The sequence below is a fragment of the Phocoena sinus genome, chromosome 16 (assembly GCF_008692025.1).
Source record: "Phocoena sinus isolate mPhoSin1 chromosome 16, mPhoSin1.pri, whole genome shotgun sequence".
NCBI classification, from domain to species: domain Eukaryota; kingdom Metazoa; phylum Chordata; class Mammalia; order Artiodactyla; family Phocoenidae; genus Phocoena; species Phocoena sinus.
Window position 1 is genome coordinate 59,199,957 of NC_045778.1, and position 22,174 is coordinate 59,222,130.

General features: G+C 41.4%; 1 protein-coding gene across 1 annotated transcript; it reads left to right on the forward strand.

Annotated features, from left to right (window-relative positions):
* The first annotated feature begins 394 nt into the window (after positions 1–394).
* Positions 395–16,621, forward strand: AS3MT (arsenite methyltransferase). The gene is made up of 11 exons (XM_032607266.1): positions 395–707; positions 909–949; positions 1,212–1,339; positions 2,592–2,742; positions 3,255–3,391; positions 4,422–4,491; positions 5,622–5,703; positions 7,065–7,196; positions 7,525–7,667; positions 9,484–9,618; positions 16,335–16,621. Coding segments are annotated over exons 1-11 (1,107 nt in total). The 5' UTR covers positions 395–706; the 3' UTR covers positions 16,422–16,621.
* The last annotated feature ends 5,553 nt before the right edge of the window (positions 16,622–22,174 follow it).

Genomic DNA, 22,174 nt, shown 5'->3' on the forward strand with positions numbered 1-22,174 from the left:
TTAAATTAAAAATTTTTTTCTGCAAGATGAAATGACAATACTTAGAAAACAAGTGAATTGACCAAAAAAATACTAGAGGTTAAAAATGAACTTAGCAAAGTTGCTTTCCTAAATACAATTCAAAATAGACTGAGATTGATATGGAATCATTGATTCCATCACTATGACATTCTGGGAAAGGAGGGAGAACAGATCTATGGTTGTTTAGAAGCTGGGGTGGGGAGATTTACTATGCAAAGGGGCAGGAAGAAACATTTTGGGTGAGAGTCTTGATTGCGGTGATGTATATACCTTGTTAGAATTCATAGAACTGTACACTTTATAAAGAAAGGTGAATTTTACTGAATGTAAATTCTCTCTCAATACACTTGACTTTAAAAAGTAGACTGAGAAAAGGTGATTTCATTCCCAAAGGGAGCAAAAATCAGTATATACGTGGGTGTTCATACGAGCATTATAAAATGAAAAGCACAGTGGAGCAATAAAGGAAGATCCTTAATAGTAAGAGCCTCTTCCTGGTTGGAAAGACCAAAGACAGCCAAGCTGACTTTGGGCACACTAGGGCCGGAGCGCGAGGAAGGACTCGTAGTCGGACTGCGCAGGTGGGTTCCTGCCCGGGGGCGGGGCCTCGGGAGCGCTGGGCCTCCGGAGCGCTGGGCCTCGAGAGCAGGCTGCTGGGGACCCAAGTTCCAAAGTCCGAGGAGACAGTGAGTGTGGTCCCTCGCCTCCCCGCCCGCCCCCAGGGCAGGCTCTCTGCTCCTAACCCTGCTCCCCCCACCCCCACCATCACCACCCGCTGCGCTCCCGCCTGCCGCCCGCCCCTAGACCACCCCTCAGTCCCGGGGCTCCCTTCCCCCATGCGGGCTCAGCGCCCTCGCCTTTAAGCTGCCTTTTCTCCCTCCTGGCAGTGGCCACCACCCGCGACGCTGAGATCCGGAAGGACGTGCAGGTGCTCGCAGTAGGGCCTACGGCTGCGGTGGAGCCTCAGCTGAGTGGGAACTTTAGGCCTTTGGAAGCCCGACCTGGCCCGCCAGGATCCTTGGGGTGGGGCAGGGCCAAGTCCGGGCTTAGAGCTTTGTAGCGAGCAAAGGCTGGCCAGGCCTGGCGGGGCTGGAGGGGGTTGGTGGGGCGTATGGGCGCCTCCACCCTGAGGACACCAGCTCCAACTCTTCTTTTCTCACCCCTCACCCCACCCTTGGCCCCTGGGTCAGACCTACTACGGGCAGGTGCTGAAGAAATCAGCAGACCTCCAGACCAATGCGTGTGTCACTGCAGCCAGGCCAGTCCCTAAGCACATCCGGGAAGCCCTGCAGAATGTAAATGAGGAGGTATCCTTGAGGTAAAGTGCCCTGTGCTGCCTCCACGCAGACCCCAGACAGCATCTTTCTCAAAATATAGTGATGCCAGGTCGCTAGGGAATTAACCCATCTCCTCAAATCCATGGAGCTTGCCTTATCTATTATAAAACTGGTAAAGCACAGCACTGATCGATCATCTTACTGCTCTGTTGAAGAGCTTCCAGTGACCCACACATTTGCCCCTTTACTCACAGGATACATTCACACTCCTTGGACCTGACATTCAAGCCTGTCCCCGTTGGCCCTCCCTTCCTAACCAACCTTGGCTCCCTCTGATGCACTATACTGTAACCAGACCTTTCCCTTCCTCCTGCCATCAACACTGCCAAGATGATTTCTGCCGGCCCGGCATGAAGTTATCAGTCTGGAATGCCTTCCCCCTGCTTGCTTTCTTCCTTTTTAAAAAAATAATTTATTTATTTTTGACTGCATTGGGTCTTCATCCCTACGCGAGGGCTTTCTCTAGTTGTGGCCAGCGGGACTACTCTTTGTTGTGGTGCGAGGGTTTCTCACTGCGGTGGCTTCTCTTGTTGCAGAGCACGGGCTCTAGGTGTGCGAGCTTCAGTAGTTGTGGCACGCGGGCTCAGTTGCTCCGCGGCATGTGGGATCTTCCCAGACCAGGGCTTGAACCCATGTCCCCTGCATTGGCAGGTGGATTCTTAACCACTGTGCCACTAGGGAAGCCCCCCCACCCCGTCCTTTCTACCTTCCAAATCTACCTATCCAATGCTTCACTGATGTCCTACCTACTTTGTGAAGCCTTCTTTAATCCTTGGGCACCACTTTCCCAAACCACTATAACACTTACTTCCTGTGCCACTCAGTTTGTAAATAAATCATGGAAAATGTTTTCTGTGTTTGCGTTTTATCTCCCTCGTTAAATACACTTAAGGGACAGAATTTTTGTCTTACCTTTCTTCTTCAATAACTAGGAAGTCCTGGACCTGCATAAGATGCTCAGTTAATGCCTAACAAATATTTTAGTTGGTTTATTTGTCTTAGTACCTGGTACAGTGCCCATCAATTCAATGGTAAACAAAGCAGATAGAGTCCCAGCCTTCATGGAGCTTCCGGTGTAGTGAGGGAGACTAAACATCTAAAGAGAAATTGAATGGATGATGGAAGGAAGAAAAGGAGGGAGGGAGGGAGGGAGGAAGGATTTATAAGATTTAATGGTTCCACATCTTCTCGTCTCTAGAGGGAAAAAATGTGTATATATTTTCTATTTCCCAGATATTATGGCTGTGGTCTGGTCATCCCTGAGTGTCTGGAAAACTGCTGGATTTTGGACCTGGGGAGTGGAAGTGGCCGAGACTGCTATGCACTTAGTCAGCTGGTTGGTGAGAAGGGACATGTCACCGGAATAGACATGACAGAAGGTCAGGTGAGGCAATTATTTCAAGGACAAGGAGGAAAAAATTCTGAAGAGCATTCTTTTAGAGATAAAGTTGTTTCCTTGTGACTCTTCAAGGATAATTTAAGAAGGGTGCTAAATGCAGTGCTCGCTTGTGCCATTACTGCTTCCTGACCTGGAAACCGAGAACTTTGACAATTAGGGGCTTCTCTGGGAGCACAGAGTCAAAGGTTTGATCTGATTTATGAATATCAAGATGACTGAATGGAGTTTGATCTTTTCCTTCTTTCTGCCATCTGTCCTGAAAGATTTTCTTATTGCGTGAAGAGTTTATTCAAATAAAACCCATGTATCAAACAGGGGGTTTATGCCCCATTGAGTTGTCCCACTCTGTAGTATATCCTGCATGCCCAGATGAACCTCGTTTATGTACCTAAAACATTCTGGGGGCAGTACATTCCATTAGTAATAGGAAACTTTAAGAAAAAATTAGTGCATTAAAAAATGTTGATTATCAAATCTATTTTTTTTTCTTCCTTTAGGTAGAAGTGGCTAACAAGTACATTGAATATCACATGGAAAAATATGGCTTCCAGGCACCCAATGTGACTTTTATTCATGGCTACATAGAGAAGTTAGGAGAGGCTGGAATCAAGAATGAGAGTTACGATATTGTTATGTAGGTCTATGTCCTTACTGTTGTGAAGATAGCCCATTTCCTATTGAACACACGAATGTCACCACTTTTTGCTGAATGGATTCTTATTTGGGGGGTTAAACTAAACTTAGCATAACTTAATAAAGGGATGGAGATGGCCTGGGGCCCTTGTAGTCCACCAGCCACAGAACACACTAGCCTGAGAGAGAACGTATTTTAATTTTTTTTTTTGGGGGGGTGCATTGGGTCTTCGTCACTGTGCACGGGCTTTCTATAGTTGTGTCGAGCAGAGGCTACTCTTCATTGTGGTGCGCTGGCTTCTCACTGCGGTGGCTTCGGTTGTTGCAGAGCATGGGCTCTAGGGGCTCGGGCTTCAGTAGTTGTGGCATATAGGCTCTAGAGCACAGGCTCAGTAGTTGTGGCACACAGTTGCTCCATGGCATGTGGGATCTTCCCAGACCAGGGATCGAACCTGTGTCCCCTGCATTGGCAGGCGGATTCTTAACCACTGCACCACCAGGGAAGTCCCGAGAATGTATTTTAAACTTAACCGTGGTTTACGAATGGGCCCAAAAGACCAGCAAGACCAATGAGTCTGCTTATACAATATGTTATCTTCAGTATTATTTTCATGGCAAATTATAGGATTCTGTGTTGCTGTTTTTCCTCTGAGTTGTCAAATCATGCCTTAATAAAGCTGCCTTTGAGGAACTTAGCCTATTTACATGTGGCATAAGAAACGCCTTGTGCAGTAGGCATCTGGTCCCAGGTCATTGTGTACAGTCAACATCAGGGCAGAAACAAATAAGAAGCATGCCTCAAAATTTTTTCTGCACGCTCAAACTTGCTAACAGTTTATTGAGATTTCAAACACTCTGTCCATCTCCCTTATCTTGGGACAAAGTTGAGTGTGGGGAAGAGAGGAGGGAGGTGGGAAGAATAGTGTAGCTTTGAGAAAATGGTGGGAACCACCTTTAGGTAATCTCCAAAGGATTTGAAGGTGTCTAAGTAGTCTGCAGACGTGCTTGACATTCTGTCTCTTCTTTTTTAGATCCAATTGTGTCATTAACCTTGTACCTGATAAACAGCAAGTGCTGCAGGAGGTATATCGAGTGTTAAAGGTGAGGGGAAGAGGGAGACCAGTGGTCTTTGAACATCAGTGAGAGCGCATGGGATATGTCCTGTTCTTGTCCCCTTGAGCTGAGAGCTCAAACTCTCAATTTCTCCATTAAATTAGAAAGAGTGGCAAAATGTGGGAGTGACAGGAATACCCTAGATATGAATTTGTTTTCCTCTAGGTTGCAAAAGGTGATAAATCTGAGAGTCACGATTGTGATTGAATATGTTAAAATTTGCTTTCTTGGCTGTTTTTCCTCCTGCTTGCTGCTGTACATAATCCTAGAATAGCATCTGCAGAGCTGTGGGGACCTTTGGACTGACTACTAAGGTTATTTTGAATATACTCTCCTAGCATGGACAGTGTTTCTCAGGGATCCTTATTTTGTATCCATCAGGGCTCCAGATCTTTGGGAAGTTAAGGAAGATGGATCTTTTCCATTAACTAGTCTCTTAAAGGAAAACTTGCAGGAGCTCCACACCCTCTATATGTATCATGAGATGTATCTCTTCATGACAGAAGATAGAAGATTATGAGATTCTTGGTTTATAGGGCTGTTTTAGAGATCAAATAAGAATATCTATGTAGAAACGATTTAACAATGTCTTAATGAGTAGGCCATTGTATAGACCAGCTCACTGTTTTCACCAGGGTGTATGTGTAGAAGGTAGAGACATTACTATAGAATCTAGATGTCCGTGCTCTTGAAATTAGTTGAATAAAATCTTAAAATCTGATCACTCATATGCCTGAGATTTTAAGGACAATGTTTTAAAAAGATAATGTGTTATTATAAAAATAAATAACATTACAAAAGTTATATAATTTTTAAGGGAGAAGAGTTTATGAATACCGTTTACTTCTGTTAGTTCTGTAACAACCTGAGGTTACTTTTGCTTCAGATTGGTTAAGCTTGGAAAGTTATTTTATTACCTGTTGAGTGAGGCACTGAAAACAAATCTTGGCAGTTGGCTATGATTATAACTAGGGAGGCAGCTAGTAGTTATTTGTCCAAAAAGGGTCAGCTCAAGAACTTCGGTTGTTTTTTTAAAACTTGATTTTAGCCCCTCATTCCTTTGCTATCTGGGACTAATGTAATCTTTAACCTTGTTTGGATTAATTCTGCTGTTTCAGCACGGTGGGGAGCTATATTTCAGTGACGTCTATGCTAGCCTTGAATTGCCAGAAGAAGTCAGGACACACAAAGTTTTAAGGGGTAGGTTTTTGTGTTTTATTTTGTTTTGAGGCAGATACTCGTCCAAGTACAGAGTTCCATCCTGCTAATATCCAGGATGAGGCTTTGTGATGTGGGAACATGGGATTAGTTCAGGAGGCTTAGGTTCTGTTCCTCCTCTGACACTCAAATCTGGTATGACCTTGGACAATTCAATTCATCTCTTTGAGCCGTGTGTTCTGTACTGTAAAATGGAGGTAATAATTCAATCTGCCTTAGAGGGCTGTTATGAAGATTAAATGGGATAATGAATGTGAAAAATTCTTAAAAGCTCTAGTGTGGAAATGACGGCAACCGCTCCAGAGTTGACGCCTCCTTAATTCCCCGTGTTCTCATCATTATTGTGTTGTCGATTCCTTTACTGTCATTTTCATGGAGTCTCCGGACGTTGAGGAGGTAAATGCATGTGTTTGGTCAGTCTGGTTATGAAATCAAAAGTTCTTAACTTTTAAAAATAAATTATGTTAACTTTTTTCTTATTATACAAGAAGAAATGGATATTGTTAAAAAGTTGGAAAATAGGGAATTCCCTGGTGTCCAGTGGTTAGGACTCCGCAGGGGGCCCAGGTTCAATTTCTGGTCGGGGAACTAAGATCCCGACAGCCGTGTGGCGCAGCCAAAAAAGAAAAAAAAAAAGTTGGAAAATACAAAAAAAAAAGTTACTACTAAGCACATAACCCAGTAATAACCTCTTTTAATAGCTTAGTATACACACTTCTGGGTTTTTTTTTTCCTGTGGGTGTGTATAATAATATTGGGAGTATGCTGCATATAGAATTTAGTATTCTAATTTTATTTAGCATATTTCCTAAGCCTAAAACTTTTAAAAAATTTTTAAATGTTTGTATTATACCACTGTATTGTACAGCTGCACCATAATTTATTTGACCATTTCTCTATTGGTGATGATTTAGATTATTTCTAATTTGTTGATGTAATAAATTTAAAAACTGTAAAATGCCTTATGAACATTAATAGTAATTACTGTTCTAGTAGCAGATCATTATGAGATTAATCTGGAACTAAGAGGCAGTTTTGAAATTTTTCTTGTATGTTTTTTTACATAGAGTGCTTTTCAGAATGTGACCTAATACATACATGAATATTATGATTGATAGAACCAATATATTAGTGACTGTCCTGAACAATGGTTCCCAGAGACCATTAGCTAGCATATCTGGTTTCAACCATGACTTTCTATACCTTGGGGGACACTCAGGTCCTTCTTCTATTTTTCTAGAACCTATGCTTTAAGTAATACCATAGCCTAATCAATTATACAGAAGGATAATTCCCTTAATACCTAGTTGTATTGGTTGATCTGTGATTTTTCTTGTTTTTAGGTGAGTGCCTGGGTGGTGCTTTGTACTGGAAGGACCTTGCTATCCTTGCCCAAAAAATTGGGTTCTGCCCTCCACGTTTGGTCACTGCCAATTTTATTACAGTTCAAAACAAGGAACTAGAAAACATGATCGGTAAGAAACAGCAGTAGGGACTGTTATAACTGCACCCTGAATGGTTCAAATTTGGTGATTATCAAGTGTCTCCTGAGTGAGTCTCATTGAAGGAGACTTTTGTCATCTGGAAATCTCCATCTTGTCTCCTGTTTAATGGCAACCTCCCAAAGTTTGGCATTTAATAAAGCACTTTGAAGTTATTCAGTAAATAGAGTGATGGGCCCATAAAGATAATTGATGGCATGCAAAGAAGAAATCGTCTTTATAATATTAAGCCTTCATCTGCTGAGCAAACCAATAGCCGTTGGAGTGCTGGAGATGAACCATGAGTATATTCTGTTTTTAGGTGACTGCCGTTTTGTTTCTGCTACATTTCGCCTTTTCAAACTCCCTAAGACAGGACCAACCAAAAGATGCCAAGTTATTTACAATGGAGGAATCACAGGACACGAAAAAGAACTAATATTTGATGCAAATTTCACATTTAAGGTAAATAAAGATTTCCATGACTTGCAGCATTCTTCCTATTCTTCCCTTTGCTCCAGGAACCTTTTCTTAACCTTCCATTGCTTCTCACTTTTCTGGTCTTGGTGTATGTGCGTTTGTCTATATATATACACACACATATACATATACGTATATACAAATTTGCTGAACCATTGAAAAGTAAGTTGCAGATATCATGACATTTTACCTTTAAAGAGTTCAGCATGCATCTCCTAAGAATAAAATATTCTCCTACATAACCAAATACCATTGTGACATCTAAAAAACTTTTCTATGAGAAACGTCATTCAGACATCAAATTAATGGAATTATAGAGAAAGGATGGAAAAATAGGAGAGGACTGCATAACAGTATTTCAGTTGTTTAATTGTATTGTGGAATTAAGGATTGTTAGTGTTTAATGATGACATTGACATTTCTACTACTCTTTTTAGAGTAGGTTTTGTTTTCTCAAAACAGAGACGTACAGGCTTTGGAATTAGATACCTGGTTTCAAATTCTGGCTCTGTTATTTATTTATTACTCAGGTAAACTTGAATGTGCCACCAAAATTGTTTGAGAGACAATTTGCTCCACTGTAAAAGTAGGGATAATAATACCTACATGGCAGAATTTCTATAAAGATTAGCAATAATATAGCAAAACATTGGTACTGGGAACTCAGTAAATAGAAGATGCAGTCATTATTTGCTCCAGAGGTGGAAGAACTTTACTGTTTCCTTCATCTGGTTTTTTTGTCTAGATAGCATTTTCAAATTTCTAAAATACGCCCTGGTGCAGCAGAGCCATTAATGCTTTTTCACTGATACACTGCCACTTGCCTGCTTCATTAGGTTCACAGGATCAGAGTGGGAAGGGCCTTTGAAATCATTACTCTGGTCTACTGGCTTTCAAAACATTTCTAATAGCAGAATTATTTTTTATTGAGATATAATTGATATATAACATTATATTAGTTTCAGGCATACAACATAATGATTTAATACTTGTATGTATTGTAAAATGATCACCACAGTAAGTCCAGTTAATGTCCATTACCATACATATTTACAAATTGTTTTTTCTTGTGATGAGAACTTTTAAGGTTTACTTTCTCAGCAACTTTCAAATATATAATACACTATTATTAACTAAAGTCACTATGCTGTACATTATATCCTCATGAGTTATTTATTTTATAACTGAGAGTTTGTATCTTTTGATCCACTTTAACCATTTCGCCCACTCTCTAACCCCCCCAGAATTATTTCTTTCAGCAAAATTTTAGTTAAAAGACCAATACTATGTGTCCGTCATTGCTTTATATAACCCCAGTATCTGAAGGGATACAAGCAGAGTTTATCTGATAGGAGCAGGGATTGGACAGCTCAGAATCTCCTGTGTTCGCTCCTGGTTCCCAAGGCGTAGACCCTTTACACCCTTCCCAGGCACCCTGGGACTCAAGGAAATACACTTTAAAAGCCACTAGTCCAAAGCCCTCATTTTAGCAATGAACAAGGTGAAACTCAGAGAGCAGTGGTTTTCTACATTTGCCTCTGAGCAGAGACTAGACACTGGAGCCACAAGTGCCCTTTTTTTTGCACTGTCACCAAAGGAAAACTGATAACGACACTGGTCAGTTCCATGTGGAAATAAGCATGAAGCTAGCAGCAGGGTCTGAACATGAGAAAATACTTATGTCAAAAGGTGTAGTCTCTTTATCTTGAGATATTGCTCATTAGTAGAACTTCAGGGTGTTTTTCTTCTATTGAGACAAAAGAGGCATCTCTAAGAATGTGTTTTTCATGTTACCCTTCAGAAAGATGAAACTGTTGAAGTGGACGAAGAAACAGCAGCTATCCTGAAGAATTCACGATTTGCCCAAGATTTTCTGATCAGGCCAATTGGAGAGAAGTTGCCGACATGTGGAGGCTATACTGCTCTTGAAGCAAAGGTTTGCTCGGCTTTCAATTCCCTAACCTCAAACAGAGAACCATTTAAAAAATCGTTATGGTCACCACAGACTGCTAAAGCAAAAAACAAAGCATTGTTCTTTTAGTTGGCCACCATAACTTATTTCTAGCATTTTTGTACCTATAAAATGATTTACCTTCATAACTTCATTTTCCTGGACTTCCCTGGTGGCACAGTGGTTAAGAATCCGCCTGCCAATGCAGGGGACACGGGTTCGAGCCCTGGTTCCGGGAGATCCCACATGCCGCTGAGCAGCTAAGCCTGTGCGCCACAACTACTGAGCCTGTGCTCTAGAGCCTGCGAGCCACAACTACTGAAGCCCGTGCGCCTAGAGCCCACGCTCCGCAGCAAGAGAAGCCACCGCAATGAGAAGCCTGAGCACCGCAAAGAAGAGTAGCCCCCGCTCACTTTTTTTTCTTTTAATAAATTAAAAGAAAAGAAATGAGAAAGAAACCATAAAGGAAACGACTACATAGAAATTGAAAACATCTATTCAGGAAAAAAAAGCAAATAAAAAGATAAATGAGAGAAAATATTTGCAAAATATAATAGTCTCCTATAGAGAGACTATTCAAAAATGAATATCACTCTAATAGAAAATGGTTAAAGGAATTAAAGGAATTATTATAGGACGTTCACAATGCTCTATGTGAACATTATAAATTTACTTATGTTTTCTTTTAGTACTTTTTAAAAATGAGATAAAATTCATGTAACATAAAATTCATTATTTTAACCATTTTAACATGTACAATTTAGCAGCTTTTAGTATATTTATAAGGTTGTGCAACTATTACCACTATCTAGTGCCAGAAAACTTTCATCACCTGCAAAAGAAATCCCATGCCCATTAAGCCGTAATTCCCCAATCTCCCCCTCTCCCACCCCTGGCAATAACTAATCTGCTTTCTGTCTTTGGATTTGCTTATTGTGGACATTTCATGTAAGTGGAATCATACACTACGTGGCCTTTTTTGTCTGGCTTCTTTTACTTAATATAATGTTTTAAAGGTTTATCCATATAGCAGTATTTCATTCCTTTTTATGGCTGAACAGTAGTCCCTTGTATTAGGGACTAAAAATGAGGATAGACCTCATTTTTTTTTTTTTTATCCATTCATCAGTTGATAGACATTTAGGTTGTTTCTACTTTTTGGCTATTGTGAGTAGTGTTGCTGTGAACATGCCTGTGTATGTGTTTCATGTACTTGTTTGAGTAGTTATTTTCAATTCTTTTGGGTCTATATCTAGGAGTGGAATTGTTGGGTCATATGGTAATTCTCCATTTAACTTTTTGGAAAGCCACCAAACAGTGTTCTACAGTGGCTGCACCATTTTACATTCCTACCAGCAGTGTACAAGGGTTCCAGTTTCTCTACATCCTTGCCAACACTTGTTATTTTCTGTTCTGTTTTGATTGTAACCATCTTAGTGTGAAGTGGTACCTCACTGTGGTTTTGATTTGCATTTCCCTAATGACAAATGATGTTAAGCATCTTCTCATGTGCTTGTTGACTGTATAATTTCTTGACCATTTGTATATTTTCTCTGAAGAACTGTCTTGTCCTTTGCCTGTTTTTAAATTGGGTAGTTTGTCTTTTTGTTGCAGAGTTGTAAGAGTTCTTTATATATTCTGGATACTAGACCCTTATCACGTACATGATTTGCAAAAACGTCTCCCACTCTGTGTGTTATCTTTTTATTCTCTTGATAGTGTCTTTTGGTACATAAAAGGTTTTATTTTGATGAAGTCCAGTTAGTTTTTCTTTGCTCGTGCTTTGGGTATCATCGCTAAGAATCTATTACTTAATCCAAGGTCATGAAGATTCTTCTAGTACTTCCATGGTTTGTTTTTCACATTTAAATTTTTACTCCATCTGGAATTTATTTTTTTTTAATGCTAAATTCCTCTTTTCCTTTCCTTTTTTTAAATTAATTTATTCATTTACTTTTTATTTTTGGCTGTCTCAGGTCTTAGTTGCAGCATGCGGGATATTCCTTGCGGCACCTGGGCTCTTCATTATGGCGTGCTGGCTCCTCTGTAGTTGTGGCGTTTGGGTTTTTTCTCTCTAGTTGTGATGTGTGGGTTTTCTCTCTCTTGTTGTGGCGCACAGGCTCGAGAGCACTTGGGCTCTGTAGTTTGCAGCACGCAGGCTCTCTAGTTGAGGTACGTGGGCTTAGTTGCCCCACGGCATGTGGAATCTTAGTTCCCTGACCAGGGATCGAACCTGTATCCCCTGCATTGGAAAGTGGATTCTTTACCACTGGACCACCAGGGAAGTCCTTGGAATTTATTTTAACATAAATATTCAGGTAGAGTGTCGCTATTTTTCTGAATATTAGCTAGTCAAATTTTCCTATTTATTAATTCATTTCTCTGCTGTTTTGGAATGCTAATTTCTATCATATCTAATTTCTTAAATGTATATTTGAGCCAGTATTCCAGCATATTCAAAAATGAATATTTTCTAAAATGTCTTAGATTCATATTTAGAATTATTCTAGTAACTGAAATACTGGTGTAGCAATTTTTTTTTTTTTTGCGGTACGCGGGCCTCTCACTGTTGTGGCCTCTCCTGTTGCGGAGCACAGGCTGCGGACCCGCAGGCTCAGCGGCCATGGCTCACGGGCCTAGCCGCTCCGCGCCATGTGGGATCTTCCCAGACTGGGGCACGAACCCATGTCCCCTGCATTGGCAGGCGGACTCTCAACCACTGCGCCACCAGGGAAGCCCTGGTGTAGCATTTTTTAAAGCATTTTATCACAATTTATCTCAGGTCATCTCTCACAACTTCCCTGTGAGGAAGGCAGATAGGTAGTTTTAACAGATATTAGCATCTCTCTTCCTCTTATTTATTTTTACCTTTTCCCCATTCATGCTATCATAATTATTTTATTAATCCATTCATTATTTTATAGTATTTTATTATTTAGAACAGGCTTAGTCATGGATTTCAAGTCTCTTTTGTCTGATAGAACTTACTTTTTAAAAAAAATTTATTTTATTTATTTATTTTTGGTTCTGTTGGGTCTTCGTTGCTGCACCCGTGCTTTCTCTAGCTGCGGTGAGTGGGGGCTACTCTTCATTGCGGTGCGCGGGCTTCTCATTGCGGTGGCTTCTCTTGTTGCGGAGTGTGGGCTCTAGGCACGTGGGCTTCAGTAGTTGTGGCTCGCAGGCTCTAGAGCACAGGCTCAGTAGTTGTGGCACACGGGCTTAGTTGCTCTGTGGCATGTGGGATCTTCCTGGACCAGGGCTTGAATCCGTGTCCCCTGCATTGGCAAGTGGATTCTTAACCACTGCGCCACCAGGGAAGCTCCTCTGATAGAACTTCTAACATTCACCAAAGTCATTACAGTGATGCACCTCAAGGCACTGGATGGTGGAAGCCCAGGGAAATAAGCTACTGATCTTGCTGGGGCAGGGTGGTGGCACAGCATGGGGTTTAAGTACACAGGTCTTGGAGTCAGATAGACTAGGTTCAGATCTTGGCTCTGCCAATTATGTGTGATCTCGCATACCTTACCTAACCTCCCTAAACCCTCAGTTTCCTCATGTGTAATGGGGAGGTAATAATCCCTTTTTTCCTCAGGTTGTGAGAATCAAATGGAATGATACATGTAAATGTTGGCCAATGCCTGGCAAATAATACATACTTAAGAAATAGAGGTGGTTATGGTTATGGACTTGTATTTGTTAATATTCTTGGTCCCTTGGAACCGTGTTCTACGTATTTGAGTTCTGACCATCTTTGCAGGATTCTTTTATCATTCTCTTATAAACCCTTTCTCCTGAGCTCAGAATTTCTGTAATCTTTTCTCCATGAATTTTACTTTCTGTTGTTTATATTTCATAGAAATTTTGGATACATGGGGCACACATTGATACACAAGTAACTCTTGTGCCTTTTCCTCCCTCCCCTTTTGTTACCTCAGAAGCAGTCTTTTTTTTTTTTTTTTTTTTTTTGGCCACACTGGGCGGCTTGTGGGATCTTAAGTTCCCCAACCAGGGACTGAAGCCGGGCGGGGCCCTGGCAGTGAAAGTGCCAAGTCCTAACCAGTGGACCTCCAGGGAATTCCCAAGTAGTCTTTTTTTTTTTTATTTTAACATCTTTATTGGAGTATAATTGCTTTACAATGGTGTGTTAGTTTCTGCTTTATAACAAAGTGAATCAGTTATACATATACATATATCCCCATATCTCTTCCCTCTTGCGTCTCCCTCCCTCCCATCCCCCCATCCCACCCCTCTAGGTGGTCACAAAGCACCGAGCTGATCTCCCTGTGCTATGCGGCTGCTTCCCACTAGCTATCTATTTTACGTTTGGTAGTGTATATGTGTCCATGCCACTCTCTCACTTTAAGAGTAAAGCTTATTGGGAATTCCCTAGTGGCCTAGTGGTTAGGATTCCAGGCTCTCACTGCCGTGGCCCAGGTTCAATCCCTGGTTGGGGAACTGAGATCCTGCAAGCCAGATCACTCTCCAAAATGGTAAATTTGTGGTTGAGGAAGTTCAGTTGGAGACAAGAATCCTGGGGCCAAAAAAACCTGGTATGTTCTTGTTTGGCCACTATTACCAGCATGAATCAAGTCCAAGCTAAGTGTAGAAGCACCTCGAGAGGTAAAGAGTGATTTTCTTTCTTTGCCTTATTCAGTTCTTGAGCACTCTGCTATTGTCAACTCTTCTGTGTTTCTAAGGAGGTAACTTTTGGGGGGAAAGTAGAAAAAACTTGAATTCTGACTTTTCAGTCCATTACATTTCACGAATGTGTTATTGGTCTTTTGAAATTCTTGGTATTTCACTGATAACAAAATCTTGCTGGTTAGAATCAATGTTTATCTTGAAATATTTTCATCATTCTAATTCTCCTGTACCTGGTTTCCTGAATCCTGGCTCTAAAAGCTGTCAGAAAATTAGTTACAAGTAAAGGGAGTCTTTTCCCCAGCCAAAGCACTTCCACTGCACTCTGGCTGGGAAACTGTAGTTAAATGAGTTTGCGTCTGCGGGAGATGATTTTCTACTAGCATAGCTCTCCTAGCTAGCAGCACCTCATGTGCAGGAGGGTTCTTGACCTCAGGCTGGAATGCAACATTCTACATGTTTGAACTGGTTTATCATGACAATCTCCCATCTGTCCTAGCTTATTACTTTCAGCCTATGGTTGTGCCATTGTCTTGCCATCAGCTCCATGTTTCTGAAATGGGAATAATTGACACTGAAGGAAGATATAAAGAATGAAACAACTGTGTGTCCTAGAAATATAACCTTGTGCTCTCGGGGGAGGACATTCTTATCTTTTTTATGGAGGACCTTAATGATAGATTCCTGAGTACCGTAAGCAGGCGGCATGTAGGGAATTGCTTGTATTTCTGTTTTACTATCAGTTACTGCAATAGAGGAATGAAAGTACTGCTTTTTACTGAGGGTTGACTCGATAATGACTGTTTTTGAGAGCCCTTCTTTTTTTCTTCTCCTCCTCCTCCTCCTTTTTTAATCCTGAGAAGGAAAATGTATTTTGCTATTTAAAAGAATTATGTTATTAAAACACTGCAGCATCTGAAATGATGCAAATAGGAGGTGTGCTATGTACTGTCTTGCTCCAGTTAACAGTCGTGGTAGTAATCACATGACAACTGTAGTAATAGTATAGAGGACCTAGCCTTTATCGAACAGTTAATATGTTGAAGGCACCACATCATTTACTCTTCACAATACCCCTTATCTTCATTTTACAGATGAAGAAACAGACTCAGAGAGATTAATTTGCTAATCCAAGGTCACGCAGCTAGAAAGCAGTGAATCTGAACCCACATCTGATTCTAGAGCTGACATTCTTAACCAGTATGCTGCACTACCTCTCCGTATCTATACTGTTCATAGAAGCACAAGATGTTGGTGCTGGAAAGGACTGCTTGTCAAGGTGTCCCACCTTTTATTTCTTTCAGGTCTTGAGAGCTTTTGGGGCTGAAAGCATGCATTTGGAAGTGATATTGATATCACTTGTACACCCTTCTATTTGCAGTGACCACCAATAAATAATGAGTGTAAATTCATGTTTAATGAATTCACCTTCATTATTTAAGGTGGCTTGTTCATATTCTTGACTTCCAACCTTTTTGCCTGGTTTTTTTCTGACCCCCTTGGCACTACTGGTGGAGGTATCTCATTTGAAGATGAAAGGAGGAAAAATAAAGAGTGCCGTCTTATCTTTTGAAAATTCCACTTACTCTGCCCTGAAATCTTGCTGGTTTTGGTTGGCAATCTCAACATCTGAACATCAGCAACTGCTAATGAGGGTCCTGGTATCTGGATCTTACCTTCTTGTCTTGCACACATTTCTAGAGATTAGAGTAAGAAAAGGGTAAGTAGCTCAGTTCCAAAAAGATAAAAGGCACAAACAAATGGGAATCCCACAAAACGAAACAAAGCAGAATCAACTCTCTTGGCCCCAAAGGGAACACCTTTCCAAAGCTGTAAATGAAGTTTACCTTGAAAGTAGTGATAACTTGATTAGAAACTTCAGGAAAAGACAGCTACCTTTATAAGCTAGTGACTGATGCTACTCCCAGGACCTCACAGAATTGTAAAATTTTATCCTCCTTCTAGGTAAATCAACCTAAGTCCAACTGAGATGTTCGTGTTTGGGTCTGTTGAAACACCTTTAACTTGTCGTTTCATTTTGGTTTGTCTTTTGACAGGATATAATCAAAGATCCATTCAAGCTTGCAGAAGGCTCTGACAGTGCGAAGTCCAGAAGTCCCCGTGAAGCTGCCAGTGGCTGCTGAGCCACAGAGAAGTGCTGCTAAAACAACAGCTGACCAGAAGGCAGTGGGCAGGAGGTGAAAGAATGAGTTACACGTCTTAACCTGCTCTTCCCCACAGCCCATACCACAAGAAAGAATAAAAGGCAAAACTCCACCGTATTTTAGATAAAATTAATGAATTATTTTTACAAAGTATTAATTAAAGGTTCACAGCAAAATCATCTAGTTAAGCAGTTTTTCTCTTAACTGAGTCTGGTGCCACCTAGTGGCAAGAAATGGAACTGAGAAGCAGTCTGAAAGCTCGGCTGATGGGCAAGAAAGGCTTCAGAAATAACAGCTGGCCAAGGGCCTCAGGGAGAACATCTTCCTTCTGACCGGCATAGCACCTTTTGGACTTTTCACCATGTTTTTTCATTAAACAGAGCTCCTACTGAACTCATGCTAATCATGCCAAAAGATTGCCAAATCAAATTTGGTAGGAGTGCTCTTGAGGTAATTGGTCTTTTAAATCAAACAATTTTTTTTTCTTCTTTTTAATGTGCAGTTGAATGAAGAAAACAAACAGGTAATCATTTTTTGACCTCAGTTTACCCTAATGTGTGACAAAATAATGACCATCTGCAGTAAATCTTAACCGGATCAGGAAAAGAGTTTGATAATTTTTTTTTTTTTTTGCAGTACGCGGGCCTCTCACCTTTGTGGCCTCTCCCACCGCAGAGCACAGGCTCCGGACGCGCAGGCTCAGCAGCCATGGCTCACGGGCCTAGCCGCTCCGTGGCATGTGGGATCTTCCCGGACCGGGGCACGAACCCGCGTCCCCTGCATCAGCAGGCGGACTCTCAACCACTGCGCCACCAGGGAAGCCCAAGTTTGATAATTTTTAAAAGACAAGCTAGGAGATGTAAAAATGGTAGGTTTTCTTTTCCTTTATAAGCTGCCCTGGTTAAACTTTTAGGAAAGTATTAAATTTAGTTCTAGTTTCCATAGTTAAAGAAGAAGATTGAGGAATATTTCAAGGATGGTTATATCATTAGAAATTAAGAGCATTAAGGGAAGGTTCAAGAGTGAGTAAATAAATTGAAGACCAGTTGTACCTGAAGACTTTGTCAGGGGCACAGAAAGTGTAAGTCATATATAAGCCATGGTCCTTGTCATCGGGAGCTGATAGTTCAGTTTTTAAATAACAGCCTTTAAGCAATGAAGAATTTTAATAAGAAAATCTCAACTAGTCGCTCAGAGCTCAGTGCAAAAAGAATAAGAGGGGAGGGACTTCCCTGGCGGTCCAGTGGTTAAGACTCCGCTCTTCCAATGCAGGGGGCGTGGGTTCCACCCCTGGTTGGGGAACTAAGATCCCACGTGCCACATGGCACAGCCAAAAAAAAAAAAAAACAAAAAGGGGGGGGAATTGGCATGACCCAAGAAATTTTTTCATTAGAGGTATGGGAATACAAGAGGTCTTGTAAAACATTGGAATGAATTTTACAGGACAGACCCCTCTTTTAACAAAGCTGTTCAAAATGGAGAAATTCTCAGATTTCTGAGTGGGTTCAACTATAGACCCTAACTTATTACTACAAAGTGAGGAAAGGGCAGATGGTATCTGCCATCTGCCAGATGAAGCCCAATTCATCTGTGTGACCTTGATTCTAAACAGTGCTTTCTTGGTTCTAGAGTTCAATATCTACCCAATCATAACCTACTTCAGTGACAGCATTAGTTAGAATGGTACAGCTGGGATTAGGCATACTTTACTATTCATGAATGCTCGATGGTCCTGCGAGGGGAAAAGATGAAAAGAAAGAGTGTTCTGGTTATTTGGTTTATCAGGCTTTTCAAAATTTATGAGGAAGAGGTATTAGCCTTAGCTTGTCATTCTCAACTTCTCAGTTCCCCCAAAAGATGTTGAGTGATGATATTGGTCTAGAAATTCACATTGTTCTTTTCCTAAGAATAACATATTTTAGGGCTTCCCTGGTGGCTCAGTGGTTAAGAATCCGCCTGCCAGTGCAGGGGACACGGGTTCGAGCCCTGGTCCGGGAAGATCCCACATGCCGCGGAGCAACTAAACCCATGCGCCATAACAACTGAGCCTGGGCTCTACAGCCCACAAGCCACAACTACTGAGCCCGCGTGCCACAACTACTGAAGCAGGAGTACCTAGAGCCTGTGCTGCACAACAAGAGAAGCCACCACAATGAGAAGCCCGTGCAGCACAATGAAGAGTAGTCCCCACTCGCCACAGCTAGAGAAAGGCTGCGCCCAGCAATGAAGACCCAATGCAGTCAAAAATAAATAAATAAAAAATAAAAATTTTAAAAAAGAATAACATACTTTATACATTATTTTCATTTATTAAAAATATACATTTTGGGCTTCCCTGGTGGCGCAGTGGTTGAGAGTCCACCTGCCGATGCAGGGGACATGGGTTCGTGCCCCGGTCCAGGAAGATCCCACATGCCGCGGAGCGGCTGGGCCCGTGAGCCATGGCCGCTGAGCCTGCACGTCCGGAGCCTGTGCTCCGCAATGGGAGAGGCCACAACAGTGAGAGGCCCGTGTACCGCAAAAAAACAACAACAACAAAATATATATATACATTTTAAGAATTGTATTTGATCTGGAATCTAGAAAAGATATATATTAGACAATATAAAATTAAAGTAGATATGTTTTACCCAGAGAAATGCCATAGACAGTTACTTAAATATTCAAAAATAGGCGAAATAGACAACTAGGAATATTTGATCCTTGTGAGAGTGAGAGGCAGTATGGAATGATGATTAAGAGCAAAAAGCTGATGCCAAACATTTTAGTTTTTTCCCTCTTAACTCTGCCAATTTAGCATTTTGGCCTTGAGAAAATAATTTAACATCTGTGTGCCTTTGTTTCATCTGTATGAAGTTCTCTGAAAGAGCGCATGGCACATGGTTTAGATTATTATTAGTTTAGATCTACTGATACATGGTTGCTGCGAGCATGTGATGTCAGGACCAGGTAAAGGCCAATGCTTCTTTTGCTGCCAGGACGTGGTTTATGAAGCTGCCTGTAGGTCTTTTGACAGTGGGCAGCTTTACCTCCAACATTTTATTAGAACCATTTTCAAATATACAGAAAAGTTTAAAGAATTATAGTGATGACCCATTTACCCACCACCTAGATTATATACTTGTCAACCTTCTGCAATCATTTAATACGTTTTAACATATTTACTAACAGCAGTGCCATAGAAACAGGGGCCTAATTCTTCCCTCGCCACAAACCTTTTTCAAAAGATATTGGACTTAAAGAGTTAAAGGAGCAGATTTTCTCTTAATTGATTATTGTATCAAGTACAGTATTTTCAGTGCTTCATTATCGCAGGGGGAGGATTTATTAAAAATCATGGAAGCCTTCAGAGGCTTTTCAGCTTTTACCTGCTGGGGGAGGCACAGCAGTAGCCTAAACAGGACCCCTACCCCCACACCCCTTAAGGCACACATGGCTTTAAAGGTCATGCCAAGACAGCAGCAGAACCCTCTCCTCTTAACTGATTCTTGGCCTTTCTTCTGATGGCTCCCAACCTTATTAGGTTGGGAGACCTATTACATGAGTTCAGCAAGAAATATGAACCTATCTATCCATTTCTTTGTAAAACAAAGAATGTTGCTTGCTGTCAGCTTCTGCAAAGATTAAGTCTTTAGCTACTGCTGCCACTGATGACAGTACACCCTGAAAGGAATTCAGGACGAAAAACAGGATGAAGCACTCTGTGCTTTGGAAAAACAGGTCCCTTAGATGGTTAGATATATCTCAAGAAAAATTTTTATGAACCCAGATTCTTACATCTTTACATACATAGAAAAGCACTAAAATGATTAACTGAGATACCTGTTCCTCATGACTAGCAGTAACCTTTCACTGAGATGTATGCTTGATTACACATATTCCCCAGACAAAATCATCTTTACACTGGATTCTCCCCCTAGCTCTTTAGAGCAGTCCCCCCAGAGCTACCAAGAGGCTGATTCCCAGGCTAGAGTCCTCAGTAAGACCCTGAATAAAACTCAACTCACAACTCTTACGTTGTGTATTTCTCTTTCAGTTGACATTTTCATTAAGTCACTAAATATTAACTATGTACCTACTGTGTACCAGGCACCATCCTAGGCCTGGATTGCTAACAATGGAATATTATGCACCCCGGGGGCCAACAGGATAAAAACAGCCAGGCATATTTTCTGAACTTTGTTGGTACCTGTCCTCACTTCTGTGCTTTGCCAAGTTTCTTCAGTTGTACACATGCCACAATTTGGATCTAAACAGGGTTTCTTTGTAGACCCTGCCCTAAGAGTCAGCAGAGGGAGGTCTCACTAGATAGTCAGAATGAACTCTTTTGTAAATATGAAGCTGGACGTAGACAATCCTAATAATAACCCATGACTTGAGCTTTACCGCTTCATTCCAGTCTCTGTTCAACTGCTGATCCTGCAGTTCCCGTAAGCACAGCTCCCACTGAGGTTAATGGGAGTGTTCTGCGAATGTAAGTTTTGTACTTCATCTTCTGCCGAGTGAGCCTTGCTTGTCTTGGACGGTTGACCGTCGTCCCGATCCCCTTCCCCAACAGGCCACACTAGTCCCTCTTTTCATGTAGCAGAGCCGTACAGCAGTGACAGGCTCCAGGTGAAGGGAAAATCAATTGAGGACAGAAGTGTTCTGTCCGTTGCCTCATATAATAGCAGAGTGCCTCCTATATACTGTCCAGAAGCCAGAGAGAGTAAAAAAGTAGAATGGTGAATTGATGATGTTCTGGGTGCTCTGTAAGCCAGACTTGTGTCCTCTGACTTTGCAAACTAGGCTGAAAGCTGTTAACCTTCTTCTCATTCATGGAAGGAAAAGTGATGCAGGAGACAGAAAGCAGGTGTTGTTTCTAGATCTGACTCTACTGCTGAATTAGCTACTTGCCCCTCGGAAAATCATTTGTCCACTTTGGGGTTCGCTTTCTCCAGCTGTAAAATGAGGTTTTGAACTTGGCATACTCTAAGTTCCCTTCCAACTCAGAAACAGACTTATAGGTCTAGATTCTGGAGAGGTTACAGAATTTAAAAAAAATTGTTTGAACTAGTTGCCCACATTTATAAATCAGAAGGTTTTCCATAACATATGAATTTCTGGCTTCTCTTGAAAAATTGGCAACATGAGCCCTGCATTTTGCACAGCTGCCATGGCCCCAGTGAGTATTGGCTCTGCTGTTACACAGGGCGTGTCCCTTTAGACACCGTCCCTACCCAGTCAATGTTGCCGACCCCTGTAGGCTTTTTGAGTTTGTGGCCCCATTTTAGGACTAGAATTAGCACAGTGTCATCAAAATTAAAAGTGAGGGTCTTTTCCCCATTATAGTTAAAATGATGGCAGGCCTATGGCTTAATCTATGACTCTGACTTACATGTTTAATTCATTACAAGCAGAAGCCAAGAAGGGCACGTGGAGCTTGGCAGGGATGCTCACAGGAGGGAACCAAAGAGCACTGGAGCTGCTTATGGTAATTTGACATATAACTCAGAGCCTGTTTGTGTTAGGTGAGGCGTCCTGGACGGTTTATTCTCTGTTCTGAGTTAACAAGCTTCCATCACATCACTTTCTTTGTGAATAGGAAATGAGCATCCTCAGGAAAGCAGAGCCTCAAAATGTCAAGGAGGAAAGGTTTGCACAGCAAGCGCAGAAGGATTGGTGTGGCTTCTAGGCTTAGTAGTTAATCGTGTATTAACTGTCCTTATTTTCTTTTTCTTATTAACCTTATT